A 12701-nucleotide genomic window follows, 5' to 3' on the forward strand; every position below is an offset into this window, starting at 1 on the left:
ACCAGCGGCCAGCAGGTGTCAGTGCGCCCTCGCTCTGCCGAGGCGCGTGGCCTCTGCCTCCAGGACCCCTCCCCACCGCTGTTTCAGGGGCGCTGTCCAGACCCCGGGACGCGTGCGTCTTGCGGACAGTTCTGCGGCTGGGAGGGCACATCGCCTCCTTGTTCTCAAACACAGTTCTGCACTCTGGCCTGTCCGGTTCCCTGTGGGTGCTGCCCATTCTGCCCCAGGGGTTCGATGTGAACCTACGCCTTCCTCCCTCTCCAGGACCCCTCTTGCCCCGGCTGCCAGAAGCACCTGCGGACGGAGGCGGCTCCAGGGTTTGCCCGCTCCGGATGCTAACCACACCGGAGGCTGCTTCTCCAGATTCGGGTTCCCGGCCACCCTTTCCTCCCAGGACCCAGTTTGATAAGAGCACTCCCAGGGGCCAGCTGTTTTCTGCTGGGCGGATCCGGAGCTATGCGGCCAGCTCCCTGCAGGGGCAGCTCCCCGCTCCCCCAGCTCTCTCTCTAAGCTCCTGGCTCAAAGTACCTGAGTCTCCAAAGGTTTGGTCCAGCTAGGAGGACAAAGCTCCCCTGGGTCTGACTCTGGGCGCGGGCGCTGGACTGGCGGAGGGGTGGCGCGAGGGGCGGGGGGAGGGTCGGCTTCCCACGTGGGGGCTGACGCCGGCTGCTCAGCAACGCCGGCTTGATCCTGGGGCTATAAAACGAGTCCACCGTGAGCGCAGCGGAGCAGCAGCGGCTCTGGCTTCGCGCAGACGCCCAGCAGCCGGTGCGCCGCCGCCCGCCACTCCAGCGCCTTCCTACACCAAGCTCTGCGCTCCTGCCCCAACTCACGCTGTCCTCGGACCCTGGTCTGTCCGGCCGCACTCGCCGCCCACTGGGCCAACGCCCAGGAGACCCCCTGCCTCGGCTCCTGCTCCCGGAGGGCCGATCGCTCACCTGCCCCGGCCCGCCCGAGGAAGGGGGGCGCCTTCATGAGGCCCCCACACCCCTCAACCCGCCGCCGCCCCGGAGCTCCGCGCGCTGTGCCCCAGCCCCAGCAGGGCGCGCAACTTTGGAAGTCCCGCGGCGCTCCGAGAGGCGGCCGAGTCCGCGCCCTGGCCACGGGCCCCTGGGCCCGCGCCGCACCGCAGCGTCTGGGGGAAAGGAGAGAGTCAGTAATCGCTTCAGGGATATAAGGAGACATATAGGACCCCGAGCCCGCACCAGCACCCCTCGGCTGCCTCCCGGGGTGGGGGCGGGCCCGGCACACGGTAAGACTTCTTGTTTTCGCTCAGGCTCAAGAGTCATAAATATAATATATATTTAATTTACTGTCACCCTTCCAAGTTATCAGGCCACCGATAATTTTTTGTTCTCCCTTCTTGAAGAATAAATCTCTCTTTATCTATCGGCTCGCCCCACTCTCTCCCGCCGCTTAGAAATAAAACTTGGCTGTGCTTCGGAGCTTGGAGCGGGAAGGCGCCCACCGGGAGCGTCCGAAGTGCAGGCCGGGCGCCGTTCGCCGGAGCCGGGCTCATGGGCCGCTAGCGGTCCCCTAGCTTGGGCCCAGCCTCTTTGCGGACCCCTCCCTATGTGAGCCGCGGCGGGGCGAGCGGGGCGCCGGAGGAAGAGGAGGACCCACGGGCGCCGGGCCGGAAGGCAGCTGGCAGCAGGCCCGGGCGAGCGGGCGTCTGCGTTCATGTTCCGCCAGGAGCAGCCGCTGGCCGAGGGCAGCTTTGCGCCCATGGGCTCCCTGCAGCTGGACGCGGGCAACGCGAGCTGGAACGGGACCGAGGTGCCGGGGGGCGGCGCCCGGGCCACCCCTTACTCCCTGCAGGTGACGCTGACACTGGTGTGCTTGGCCAGCCTGCTCATGCTGTTCACTGTGTTCGGCAACGTGCTGGTCATCATTGCAGTGTTCACGAGCCGTGCGCTCAAGGCACCCCAAAACCTCTTCCTGGTGTCTTTGGCTTCGGCCGACATCCTGGTGGCCACGCTGGTCATCCCATTCTCTCTGGCCAACGAGGTCATGGGCTACTGGTACTTTGGCAAGGCGTGGTGCGAGATCTACCTGGCGCTTGACGTGCTCTTCTGCACGTCGTCCATCGTGCACCTGTGCGCTATCAGCCTGGACCGGTACTGGTCCATCACTCAGGCCATCGAGTACAACCTGAAGCGCACGCCGCGCCGCATCAAGGCCATCATCGTCACCGTGTGGGTCATCTCGGCCGTCATCTCCTTCCCGCCGCTCATCTCCCTCGAGAAGAAGGGTAGCGGCGGCGGCCAGCAGCCGGCAGAGCCGCTCTGCGAGATCAACAACCAGAAGTGGTACGTCATCTCGTCTTGCATCGGCTCCTTCTTTGCGCCCTGCCTCATCATGATCCTGGTCTACGTGCGCATCTACCAGATCGCCAAGAGGCGCACCCGGGTGCCGCCCAGCCGCCGGGGTCCGGACGCCGCCGCCGCGCCGCCCAGGGGCGCCGAGCGCAGGCCCAATGGCCTGAGCCCGGGGCGCGGCGCGGGCCCCGAGGGCGCGGAGGCCGAGCCGCTGCCCACCCAGCTCAACGGCGCCCCCGGGGAACCCGCGCCGGCTGGGGCGCGCGAGGCCGACGCGCTGGACTTGGAGGAGAGTTCGTCGTCTGAGCATGCCGAGCGGCCCCCGGGGCCCCGCAGACCGGAGCGCAGACCCAAGGGCAAGGCCCGGGCGAGCCAGGTGAAGCCCGGGGACAGCCTGCCTCGGCGCGGGCCCGGGGCGGCCGGGCCGGGGGAGGAGCGCGGCGGGGCTACCAAGGCGTCGCGCTGGCGCGGGCGGCAGAACCGCGAGAAGCGCTTCACGTTCGTGCTGGCCGTGGTCATCGGCGTGTTTGTGGTGTGCTGGTTCCCCTTTTTCTTCACGTACACGCTCACCGCGGTCGGCTGCTCTGTGCCGCGCACGCTCTTCCAGTTCTTCTTCTGGTTCGGCTACTGCAACAGCTCGCTGAACCCGGTGATCTACACGATCTTCAACCATGACTTCCGCCGCGCTTTCAAGAGGATCCTCTGCCGGGGTGACAGGAAGCGGATCGTGTGAACGCTGCCGGACGCCCTGCGTGGAGAACTCCCGCCCGCCACGGACACCCCGCCGCCAGGAGGGGCGCGTCGACCCCTGCACTCGAAAACCCAAACTCTGCCCACTCGGAGTTTCCTGACTTGGGGGTTGCTCTGCGGCTTCTGCTTGCATCTTGCTGTTGGTACACGGGAAAAGTTCTGGCTGGAGCCAGTTGTTATGGCCGCTCCTGACCTGGAGCTGGCTTCTTGGTGGCCGTCCCCAGTCAGTATTGTTTCCACCCTCTCTCCTGGCCAACCCTTACAGCTCTTCAGAGCAAGCCCTGGACTACTGAGGGCATGTCTCACAGAGGGTTAATGGATGGGGTTTACCTACTCTGGCTAATGCCCCCTGACCCTCACTCTTTTAACCCCGCTCAGGGTAGCCCTGCCCACCCTCCCAACACCACATTGTAAATACACACTATTTTTGATAGTACACGCGGGGGTGCCGCTGTCGTTTGGCCCTGGTTTTGATGTTGGAACCCTGGCCTTCTACAGATGTGCGCTCCAGAGCAGACCCAGAGTCTGGTTCAGGCCAAGCCCCTTTGCAATGCAAGCCGATTTCTGGTGTCCTGTCCCTCTGTGTCCTTTCCATTAGCAGCTGGTGACTTGCTTTGAGGTTTCCTGACAGGGAAAAGATTTCTGTCCATTTTTTCCTTGTGCCTAACAGCATAAATATTGTTTTATTTCCTATGTAAATATTCTAAGGATGAAGGATGAACCAAGACAGAAGTCAATGCACCTTTTCCTCGTCTCACGTCAGCCCTGTGTATAAAGCCATTATCCTCTAATGCGCTGGTAACCCCAGAACTCACTTTAAAACGGCCTCTTTCTCCCTCCAGGACCACTGCTTGAAGAAGAATATGTATGTTTCTATCTTGAATGTGTGTGCGCCCCTCCCTCCCGGAAAGCGCTGACTAAGGAGAAATCTTTTAGCTGTTGATTTTAGACACAGAGGAGTGGAAATTATGTGGAAACAGCAAACCTGATACAATTTGCCCAAGGTAAACAGTGTGGAAAGACAAATGAGCCTGACAAACTGTACAATTCCTGCCCCCAGAGCTCTTAGGTATCAAAAGTGTTGTCTTTCCCCCTTCCCTGCTTTTCTGGTTGAGATCTGTCATTGACCCACTGCCAGAGTTGGGGGAGGAGGGAGGAGACCTTGTGTTTACATCTGTGTTTCTACATGTTTTAGAGACAATTCAAGGCCTGCACTCTTATTTCACTAAGGAAAAACTAATGTCAGCACACGTCGCTAATGACAGTGGATTTTTTTTAAATAAAAAGTTTACAGATCAAATGTGAAATAAATATGAATTAAATGGTTCTCCTATCTGTATCTGAGTTTTCAAAAGACCTTTAACCCTGGGAACATCTAATTTTATGTATTTTTTTAAAAAATAAAAAATACACATACATTACAAAATACTCCCCTTTAAACGTGCCGCCAATAGCAAAGCTACCATTTACTAAGTGCTTCTTATGTACTGACGCGGTGGTGCCTCTGTTATGGGTATTTTCCTTTAATCTTTCCCAGAATCTTATGAGGTAAGTTCTGTTGTTATCTCCATTTTATAGGTGAAGAAACAGCCTCAGAGGGCAAGCGATTTGCTCAAAGGTGACAAGTGGTGGAAATGCGTGTATCCAGCTTTATCTGGTACCAGGGTCTGCGCTCTTAACTCCAGAGCCTGCAGACTTAGAGCATCAACACGCCTCCCAGCGCTCCAAGCAGAGACGTCTCTGCACAAAGTGTGTATGTACCTCAGTGTCTATGTGCCATCACATAGGAAAAATGGGAACTTGTAGTGAAATGTACTTTTATTTACAAACTAGTCATTACAAAATTTTACAAAATATTTTCAAAATATTCTCTACATGTTTGCCACCTCTTTGTAAGATTTTATAATGACTATTTTGTGAATAAAGTTACATTTAGCCACAATTTCCCATTTTCCCTGTGTATGGTAACTGTAGGGGGGATTTTGGGGATTTTTGCCCTATATACTCCTAAAGGGGGGTGAATACACAAAAAGTGTAGAATATTCTCCAAAGTGTGTGTCACACCTTAAAGTGTGATAATATACACATAGTATATACCCCATAGTGTGGGGTAGACATTTAAATAGAACGGTGAATTAGTTGGAGGCTCAAATGATCTCTGGCCAAAGCCACACACCGTCCTTCTCCCACTGGTGTAGTAGCAAAGTCTGCTCTGGATTCAAAGACACTTAGGAAATATCAAAAAAGTCTGCTTCATTAGGCATAATAAAGTGATGGCACTGTATTAAAAAAAAAAAGTTTGCCCTGTTGTCTAGGAGGAATTTGAGCCCTCATCTATGGTTGGGGCAGTTGGACGCTGGAAGGACCCCTGGAGATCAGGAATCCAAGCCTCTTCTGATGGAAGAGGAGGCGGGTCCAGGAGGAAGTGGCTTGGTCAGGATCCCGCAGCTTTGGGGGGCAGTGCTGTGGACCCACGGCCTCTGCTGGGAAGCCGCCCAGCGGGCATGCTGCACACAGTCAGACGCAGCACTGATTATAGGCGGAGGAAGGGGTTTGACGGGCAGACACAAGTGTTAGGTGGGGTTTGGGGAAGGCCAGATTACAAAGGCTCAGCACCTGCGGCGTGCCGGCAGCCCAGCTGTGGGTGCCACCTCCGCAGCTCGCGCAGCGTCTCCATCGTCCTTCACGCCTTGGACGCAGTGAGGTGGGGCGTGCAGAGAGCCCTGAGGACCTGTCTGGGAGCGGGAAGGCAGTGGTTCTGAGGGCGGGGAGGGTTCTCACTGTCACCTGGGTCCTGTGAGCCTGCAGACAGGATGGTGGGCAGGCGCTCAGCGCCTGACTTTTGCCCAGAAGCTTCACAAACCAGCCTCCTAGCCTGTGGCGCCAAGGCTGGCTCCCTGGTCTGGCTCTGTAGCCTGCTCCCTGCCCCCACCGCAGCTTCTCCTCTCCTTCCCCACTCCAGGGCGCCCATCGCCCCAAAGATAAACAGTGCCAGACAATAGGCTAGCCTGGCAGGCCCCCAGGCCGCGGCCTCCCAGCCACAGGGGCAGATACAAACACTGCACACTGTTGACTCTTCTGTTCTACCCTGTCTGCAGGGAAGTGTTTGCCTTCCTCCACCCCAGAGGCTGAGAAAGTGGGGGAGGTGTGGGCCATGGTGCCACCTAGAGGCATGGAGGCTGAAGGAAGTAGCGGAGAGAGAGGGCTGGAGCGCAGAGGTGCTGCTGGGTGTCTGAGTTCAGGTGGGAATCACTGTTGTAAAGGGCTCAAGCAACAGTCTGTAGCATCTGTCTTCGTGACCGAATGTCCTATTTATGTAACTTTGGTTGGGGTATCAAAAGCCATGGGCTTTCAGGTCTGAAGTGTGTCAGATTCACTCCAGCAAATGCGCTGAGCTGGGGGCAGGGCAGTGCCCTGGCTGGAGCTGGGTATGGGCAGGACTTCCTCCTCCACCAGGCTTCCTTCACTTTCTTCCACGCTAAAAGGCTGGAGCAGAGAATGGTGACAATATGGCTGAAGCTTCTCTCTATATCTATCTATCTATCTATCCATCCATCCATCCATCTACCTACCTACACATCTATTATTGAATCAGCGTTAGAGCCAGGAGGGAACCTCAACTCCCAGCTTGTATTGATGCACTTACCTGAGACCAGAAGAGCTGGCTGGCTGTGCAGCATGCCAGGGTCCTTTGAGCCCACTCTTCCCCATGACTTTCAGCCTGATGCCTTATACACCCAACATGAATTCTATTTTGTTGCTGCATATGATGAGTGGCTAATATACCCTACAGGACCCCTCTGGGCCTGCTCTGTGTCAAGGCCCATGCTGGGCACTGTGAGATGGTCCTTGTCTTTTCTTGCATGCATTGTGTAAAGCCCAACACTTGTCCCTGGGAGTTAGGAGGGATTAGGGCCTATCCCTGCCCTCTGGAATCTTCAGAACTGAATGGGGAGACAGGCTGTGTCTATGAGAGGCATTAAATAGCCACACACAGTGACAGTGTGGTGTGGGGGGCCGCTGGGACCCACAGCAGGGGGAGTGGGTATCCTACTGTGAGTATGCAGTGGGGGAGGGGTAGGATGTGGGAATTGGCATGCCCAGGCTTTGAGCACAGTGGGGCAGTGCCAGGCCTGGGCAGTGGCACCGGGCTTAGGTCAGAATCAGCTTTGATTTCTCCAACATGATCCTTGGGGACAACCTGGCAAAGTCCTGTCTCCATTTGGGGATAACCAAACTCAAATGGCACAGCAGAATCCAAGTACCTGGGTCCCTGCTCTTTTCAGAGCCAGGGTCCATGTCAGGCTAGCCTTCAGCTTCTGTTCCCCGCCCCCCACCTTACCACTCCCCACAGTGGGCCTGGGAGCTGGGGTGGGGGCAGTGCCTTCTTCAGCAGAGGCTCTGCCTGAGAGGGAAGCCACATGAGGTCCCTGAGCACATCCACAAGTGCTTGGGTTTGTTCTAGAAATACCATGGATCTCTTTGATTACCAGAAATCTTAGGATTTAAATACAAAGTAAGGACCTTGGCCTGTTGGAAAGGGCCTAGACCTGGGCATTAAGAGGCCTGGGTTCTAGTGCCAGTGTTGCCTTTTATTGGCTGTGTGACCTTGAGCAAACCCTTCCCTGTTTCTTCATTTGTAAATGAAAATAGTTGGTGTCATGTTATTGGGAAGTGTGTTCCATAAGTGACAAAGTCTAATCTATTGTCTTTTTATCAAATCTACCATCCATCTCTCACCCTTTAACCATCTGCTTGCCATCTGCCAGTGTCTTCTTCGGGACCTCTCAGAGACCTTGATATGCTAGTGTGGCTTGTGACTCTCAGAAAGAAGATGACATGGGGTGCTGTGTTTCCCAACTCCCCACATTGTGGGGCATCATTTTTTACAGAGCATCTCCGTGAATCATATTTGCTAGAACACTTTTTGGATGATACCGGGTTGAGGGTTCTCCCAGGGCTTTTCTGTTGATCCATTTTAAGATTCTCTGAAATGCTAGATCTGCTCCCTCCATCTGTCCCTCCCATGGCAGGGCACACTGGGCCATTCACACTCCTTACAGACAGTGGGTCTAAGGGCCACTGGTCTCATTGAGGCTTGGGGATGAAGTGAAAACTTGGTGTGTTTTTTATGTAAATATGGGCTGAGCCTTTATGTATGTAAGTGTGTATGGCTGTATGCGTATATGCAATGTCAACATGTATGTGTCTCTGTGTGTGTGAACAGGTACAACCTGTTTTAAAGGAACAGTGAGGACCACCTTGCTCACCCAGACGGGGAGTGGGAGCATCTGGGTGAGGTGAGGGAGTTAAAAGGGAGTGTGTGTGTGCGTGTGTGTGTGTGTGTGTGTGTGCGTGTGTGTGTGTGTTGGTGGGGTGGGGGGTGGGTCTGACTGATTCTTACTGTGGTTGGCTCCTCTCCAGAGTGGGAGCTAGAATGCCACCTGCTCCTGGGGTAATAGATCCCAGGGAGAAGGGGCATAGGACGGTGGAATGGGGGCATTTGGAGGGTCCAGTGCCGGTTCTGGCAGGCGTTTTTTTTATCCCCTTTGCTGTCCTATCCTCCTTGGAAGAGGAGGTTAGTCTCCTACAGAGGACTTTAGAGGGTGTAGAAGGCCAGGTTGGAGAGGCTTTTAATGTTCTTTCTAGCTTTTTCAAGGGCAGGGACTTAGGAATTTGGAAGTCCCTCTTTGTAATCTGTATCTGAGAAAAACAAGGCTGTATCCTGTGAAGGGGTGAGTGAAGGGAGGTTGAAAGGGACTATTTACCAGGTGCAAGTGGGGTCAAGAGGAACCTGCAAAGGGCAGGGTTGCACCTTGGACTCACACAGTGGGGGGGAAGCCTTCATCACCTGCTGGAGTGAGGGGAGGGAGCTGCTACCCCAACCATCAGAACCAGGGCTGTGGGACCGGACTCCTGGCAGGCACTGCTGGTGGAAGACCCCTGCAGCCATTGCCACACTGTCTGGGCAGCGGGGAGAGCCAGGATAATCGATCCCTCACCACTCTCATCCACATCCTGAGCCGCTGGGGGTGGCCCTCCAGCAGACCGCAGAGCACAGAGGGAGTGAGAGGAGTGAGAGTAAGGGAGCAGGGCGCAAGGTTCAGCCTTCCAGGTCCAGGGGGGCCAAAGACAGGGATTGTAGCCATGGGGGTAAGTAGGGCATGTCCTGGAGACTGAAGCCTGAGGAAGGCAGAGTGAGAGCACTTGGGACACTGGCTGGAGCAAGGCCAGCTGCCTGGTTTCTGCAGTTTACCCATAGGCCAGCTGCTTGAGTCACTGGGCATCTGCAGAAGAAAACCACAAGCCCTCCTTCCTCCCGTGACTGCATGTACGGGGGGTCTGTGTTGAGGTTGTTGGGAACGTGGCCAGCGTGTACCCTCTTCCTGTCTTCCCTGCCACCTGCTGCGTCCATCAGGTAAGAGATACCCCGAGGGAACTGTGTGGCTGGCTTTTGGCCACAGAGCTCTGAGCTGACCTGATCCCAAGTCTGTGGCTCAGGCAGAGCCTAAAACCCTATTAAATAGACACTGAGCTGCCCAGCATTGATGGTCACTGAGGCTGGAGCCTGGGTCAGAGGAGGTGGGGACTGGCCCAGGTCAATGTCTGTCCCTGTTCCCTGGGTACAGTGGGAATTCTGCTCCCTTCTCGGCACGCTCCCTGAACGCACTTTAGGGATTGACTTTTTATGCCTTAGCCCTAGATGAGGCACAGAGACAATGAATGAATGAAGGATAGATTCCTTTCTTTGTTCATTCATTCAACAACTTTTTTCTGGAGCTGTCCCCAAACTAGTATCACTCTATTTGTGCTAGATGCTGGGGAGAGAGTGGTGGACCAGTTAAGGAGGATCTTTACTCCTCAGAGCTTCTTTTGTGGGGGAGACAGGTATTAAATGGGCACCCAGGGAGTGGTAAGAGGATGGAAGGGTGGGCAACAAGGAAAAGTGCACAGCTAGATAAAGGGTTGGGTGGGAGAAGGCCTGGCAAAAGGATCAAGGCTCCTGGGTGGGCATTGTGAGTTCAGGCCACAAAATCAAGTCCCCTTTGAGGAGTGAGGCTCTGTGACAGCAGAGGCTGGGTGAGGGCGGGGAGAGGGCAGATCATGCAGCTGCATGTGAAGGGTTTTATCCTGAGGGCAGTGGGGGGCCACTGGAGGATTCAGGCAGGGGAGCGACAGGATCAAATTTTTTATTGGGAACACACATTCTGGCCACCTGGTGGAGACTGATGAGGAGGAGTGCTGGGAGCAGTAGCTTAGCTACAGGTGACAATGGCTGGACTAGGTTGCTGATGTGACACTCAGGGTGCCTGGGTTCTTCCCTGCCCCAGGGTCACCCAATAGTAGGATCAGTCTCTGTGCAGACTGATTTTGGAGCTGTCCCTGCTTGCAGAATACTGCTCATCACTGCCCCCTCGCTCTGTGAGTTTCCATCTTTTGGGAACAGCTCCTTGGCTCAGTGCTTCTTGTTCATGGTTAAATGCAACCATCCCTGGACAGTTAACTCAGTCAGCCTTGATCTGCATCATGTGCAGACCCAGAAGGCTGTGGGGCCTGGTCTGACTTGCTTCCCATTTCCATGGCAGGCCAGGCAGAAACGGAGAGGCCCTGGAGCACAAGCATGTTGTTTTTTCTCTTGAGTGGTACAAGGACCAGTTGACATGCAAGGGTGAGTGAGAGTTTGCAAGGATTCCCATCCCAGCCCACCATGGATTCTGCTTGGGATCAGAAGATTTGATAAGCTCCAATCTGGGCCTGTTGCTGATGATTCTTGTATCAAGCTTGTCCAGGCTCGTCAAGGCCAAGAGTCATGGGTTTCTAAGGAGTTCAGGAAATCTGTGCCCTGACACAGCCTGTCTGCATTGCTGGCCATGAGCTCTCCTTGGTGGGCCTGCTGCCCTCAGCCAGGCCTTTTCCTATGGCTCTCCACACTTGCTTGTTTTCCTGAAACATAATCCATGCAGTGCAAATTTGCTTGCTTGGGATAGAGCTCTCTCTCTCAGGAGTTCCCAGAGAGGGTGTCCACATCTTGGAGGGAATGAAAAGTATTCCTGAGAAGGGCCCTTTGAAGTTAAGACTCTGGAATCAGAAAGACCTGAACTAAAATCCTGGTTCTCATACACCTTTGGTTCTAACCTTGAACAGATGGCTGAGCCCCAGAGAAGATGCTGCCAGTGCTTTGGTGAGTTTCCCAGGCCTGTGCCTTGCCCCTGGTTGGGGCTCAGTAGCACCAGCCTTGTCCTCTTTAGCGTAGGAGCTGGGGGATGGTTTTTGCTCCTGAAACTGCTCTGGTTTGGTCTGGGTCATGCTGACCAGTTTTGGTAGGGCCAGCACCAAGCTCTTACAGCTAGTTTTAAGGATCGTTTGTGCCAGAGATTTGACCTCTTCAGTCTTAGCTGTCTCTTTCTGGCCTAAGGAAAGACCTTGTGCCTTCAGGATAGCCAGAGGGTGGGACTGGATGACCTCCAAGACTCATGCAAGGCCTGTGATGGCCACGACGGTTCCTGGACCTGGGTCTGAGGCCTCCTGACTCCGAGTTAGTATGCACTGCTGGTTCATTGTGTCTCAGGCTGGCTTTCTCTCTCCTGGACATAATACTCTTGTTTCTGTCTCCACAACTCTGCTCGAGCCTCACTCCTACATGTGGAATACCACAGACATTCCCCTGCCACTGCCTCAAAAAAAAAAAAAAAATCACACTCAAACTTTCCAGCCAAGCTACGCCAGCACACTTTTTCATCCTAACAGTGGAAGGAACCCAGGGGTTGGGATCAGTTGTACTTGGGCTTAAACCTTGGGTCTGCTCCCTTCCCTGTGCCCAAAGGTGGCAAATGCCCAATGGGGGTGCAGAAGGGGAGACACTGGGCTGCTGGTGACAGGGGCTGCTTGAGGGCCTGTCCCCTGCCCTCTTATTCTTGGAGGCCTTTAGGGAAGATCTTTTCACTTCTCTTTCTTCTCTCTCAAATGGACTTGGGCAGAGACTGGTGTCTTCACCAACTCTACTCTGCCCACTATGTGGGGAGCTTTCAGTCAGAACAGTTTCTATATAAACCAAAAGGAAAACATGAGTAATGCAGATGTTTGCTCCTGGAAGGATTTCTCTCCTTTAAGTCACTCCTAACCCATAAGTTCTCCCAGGTTGTCTAGCACCTGGGTAAGAAAAGCTTGGATTCTGGCCTTAGATGGATGGGGTTTTTATACCAGCTCTGTCTTGGGTAGACTATGCGACTTTTGGTGAACTTTGTCATTTCTCATGGCATTGTGGTCCTCATGTGAAAGATGGTGAAATGTCACCTACTATGGTGCTGTTGTGGAATTAAACAAGCCAGTGACTGTGTAGCCATCACTCAGTGTCTAACATGGAAGATGTTTGGTTTACACATCTGTAAATGGTTTTCTGTGGATTTTCTTTGGGGGTGAGGAACAAAATATGCCATTGTAAGTTAAATGTTTAGGATAATGTCTGATGCAAAGTAGTTGTTCAATAATTGTTAGCTTTTATGGACTTACTTCTTTGGCACTTACTATGAATTTGCTACCATGCTAAGTGCAGAGGATATAAAATTGAAAATGTCTATTTCCTGTCCTTAGTCTAATGATCTAGAAGATAAAGCGAATAACTGTAATAACTCA

General features: G+C 54.4%; 2 protein-coding genes across 2 annotated transcripts; both read left to right on the top strand.

Moving 5' to 3' along the window:
- Positions 1–332: 332 nt before the first annotated feature.
- On the top strand, positions 333–4394 carry LOC128581129 (WAS/WASL-interacting protein family member 2-like). Its single transcript, XM_053583516.1, has 3 exons — positions 333–542; positions 709–1252; positions 3911–4394. Exons 1-3 carry the CDS (start codon positions 333–335, stop codon positions 4009–4011), a joined length of 855 nt encoding a protein of 284 aa, XP_053439491.1. The 3' UTR covers positions 4012–4394.
- ADRA2A (adrenoceptor alpha 2A) lies at positions 1247–3191 on the top strand. Its single transcript, XM_053585950.1, has one exon. It carries the CDS (start codon positions 1681–1683, stop codon positions 3049–3051), a length of 1371 nt encoding a protein of 456 aa, XP_053441925.1. The 5' UTR covers positions 1247–1680; the 3' UTR covers positions 3052–3191.
- Positions 4395–12701: the final 8307 nt, after the last annotated feature.

The sequence above is a fragment of the Nycticebus coucang genome, chromosome 3 (assembly GCF_027406575.1).
Source record: "Nycticebus coucang isolate mNycCou1 chromosome 3, mNycCou1.pri, whole genome shotgun sequence".
Lineage (NCBI taxonomy): Eukaryota > Metazoa > Chordata > Mammalia > Primates > Lorisidae > Nycticebus > Nycticebus coucang.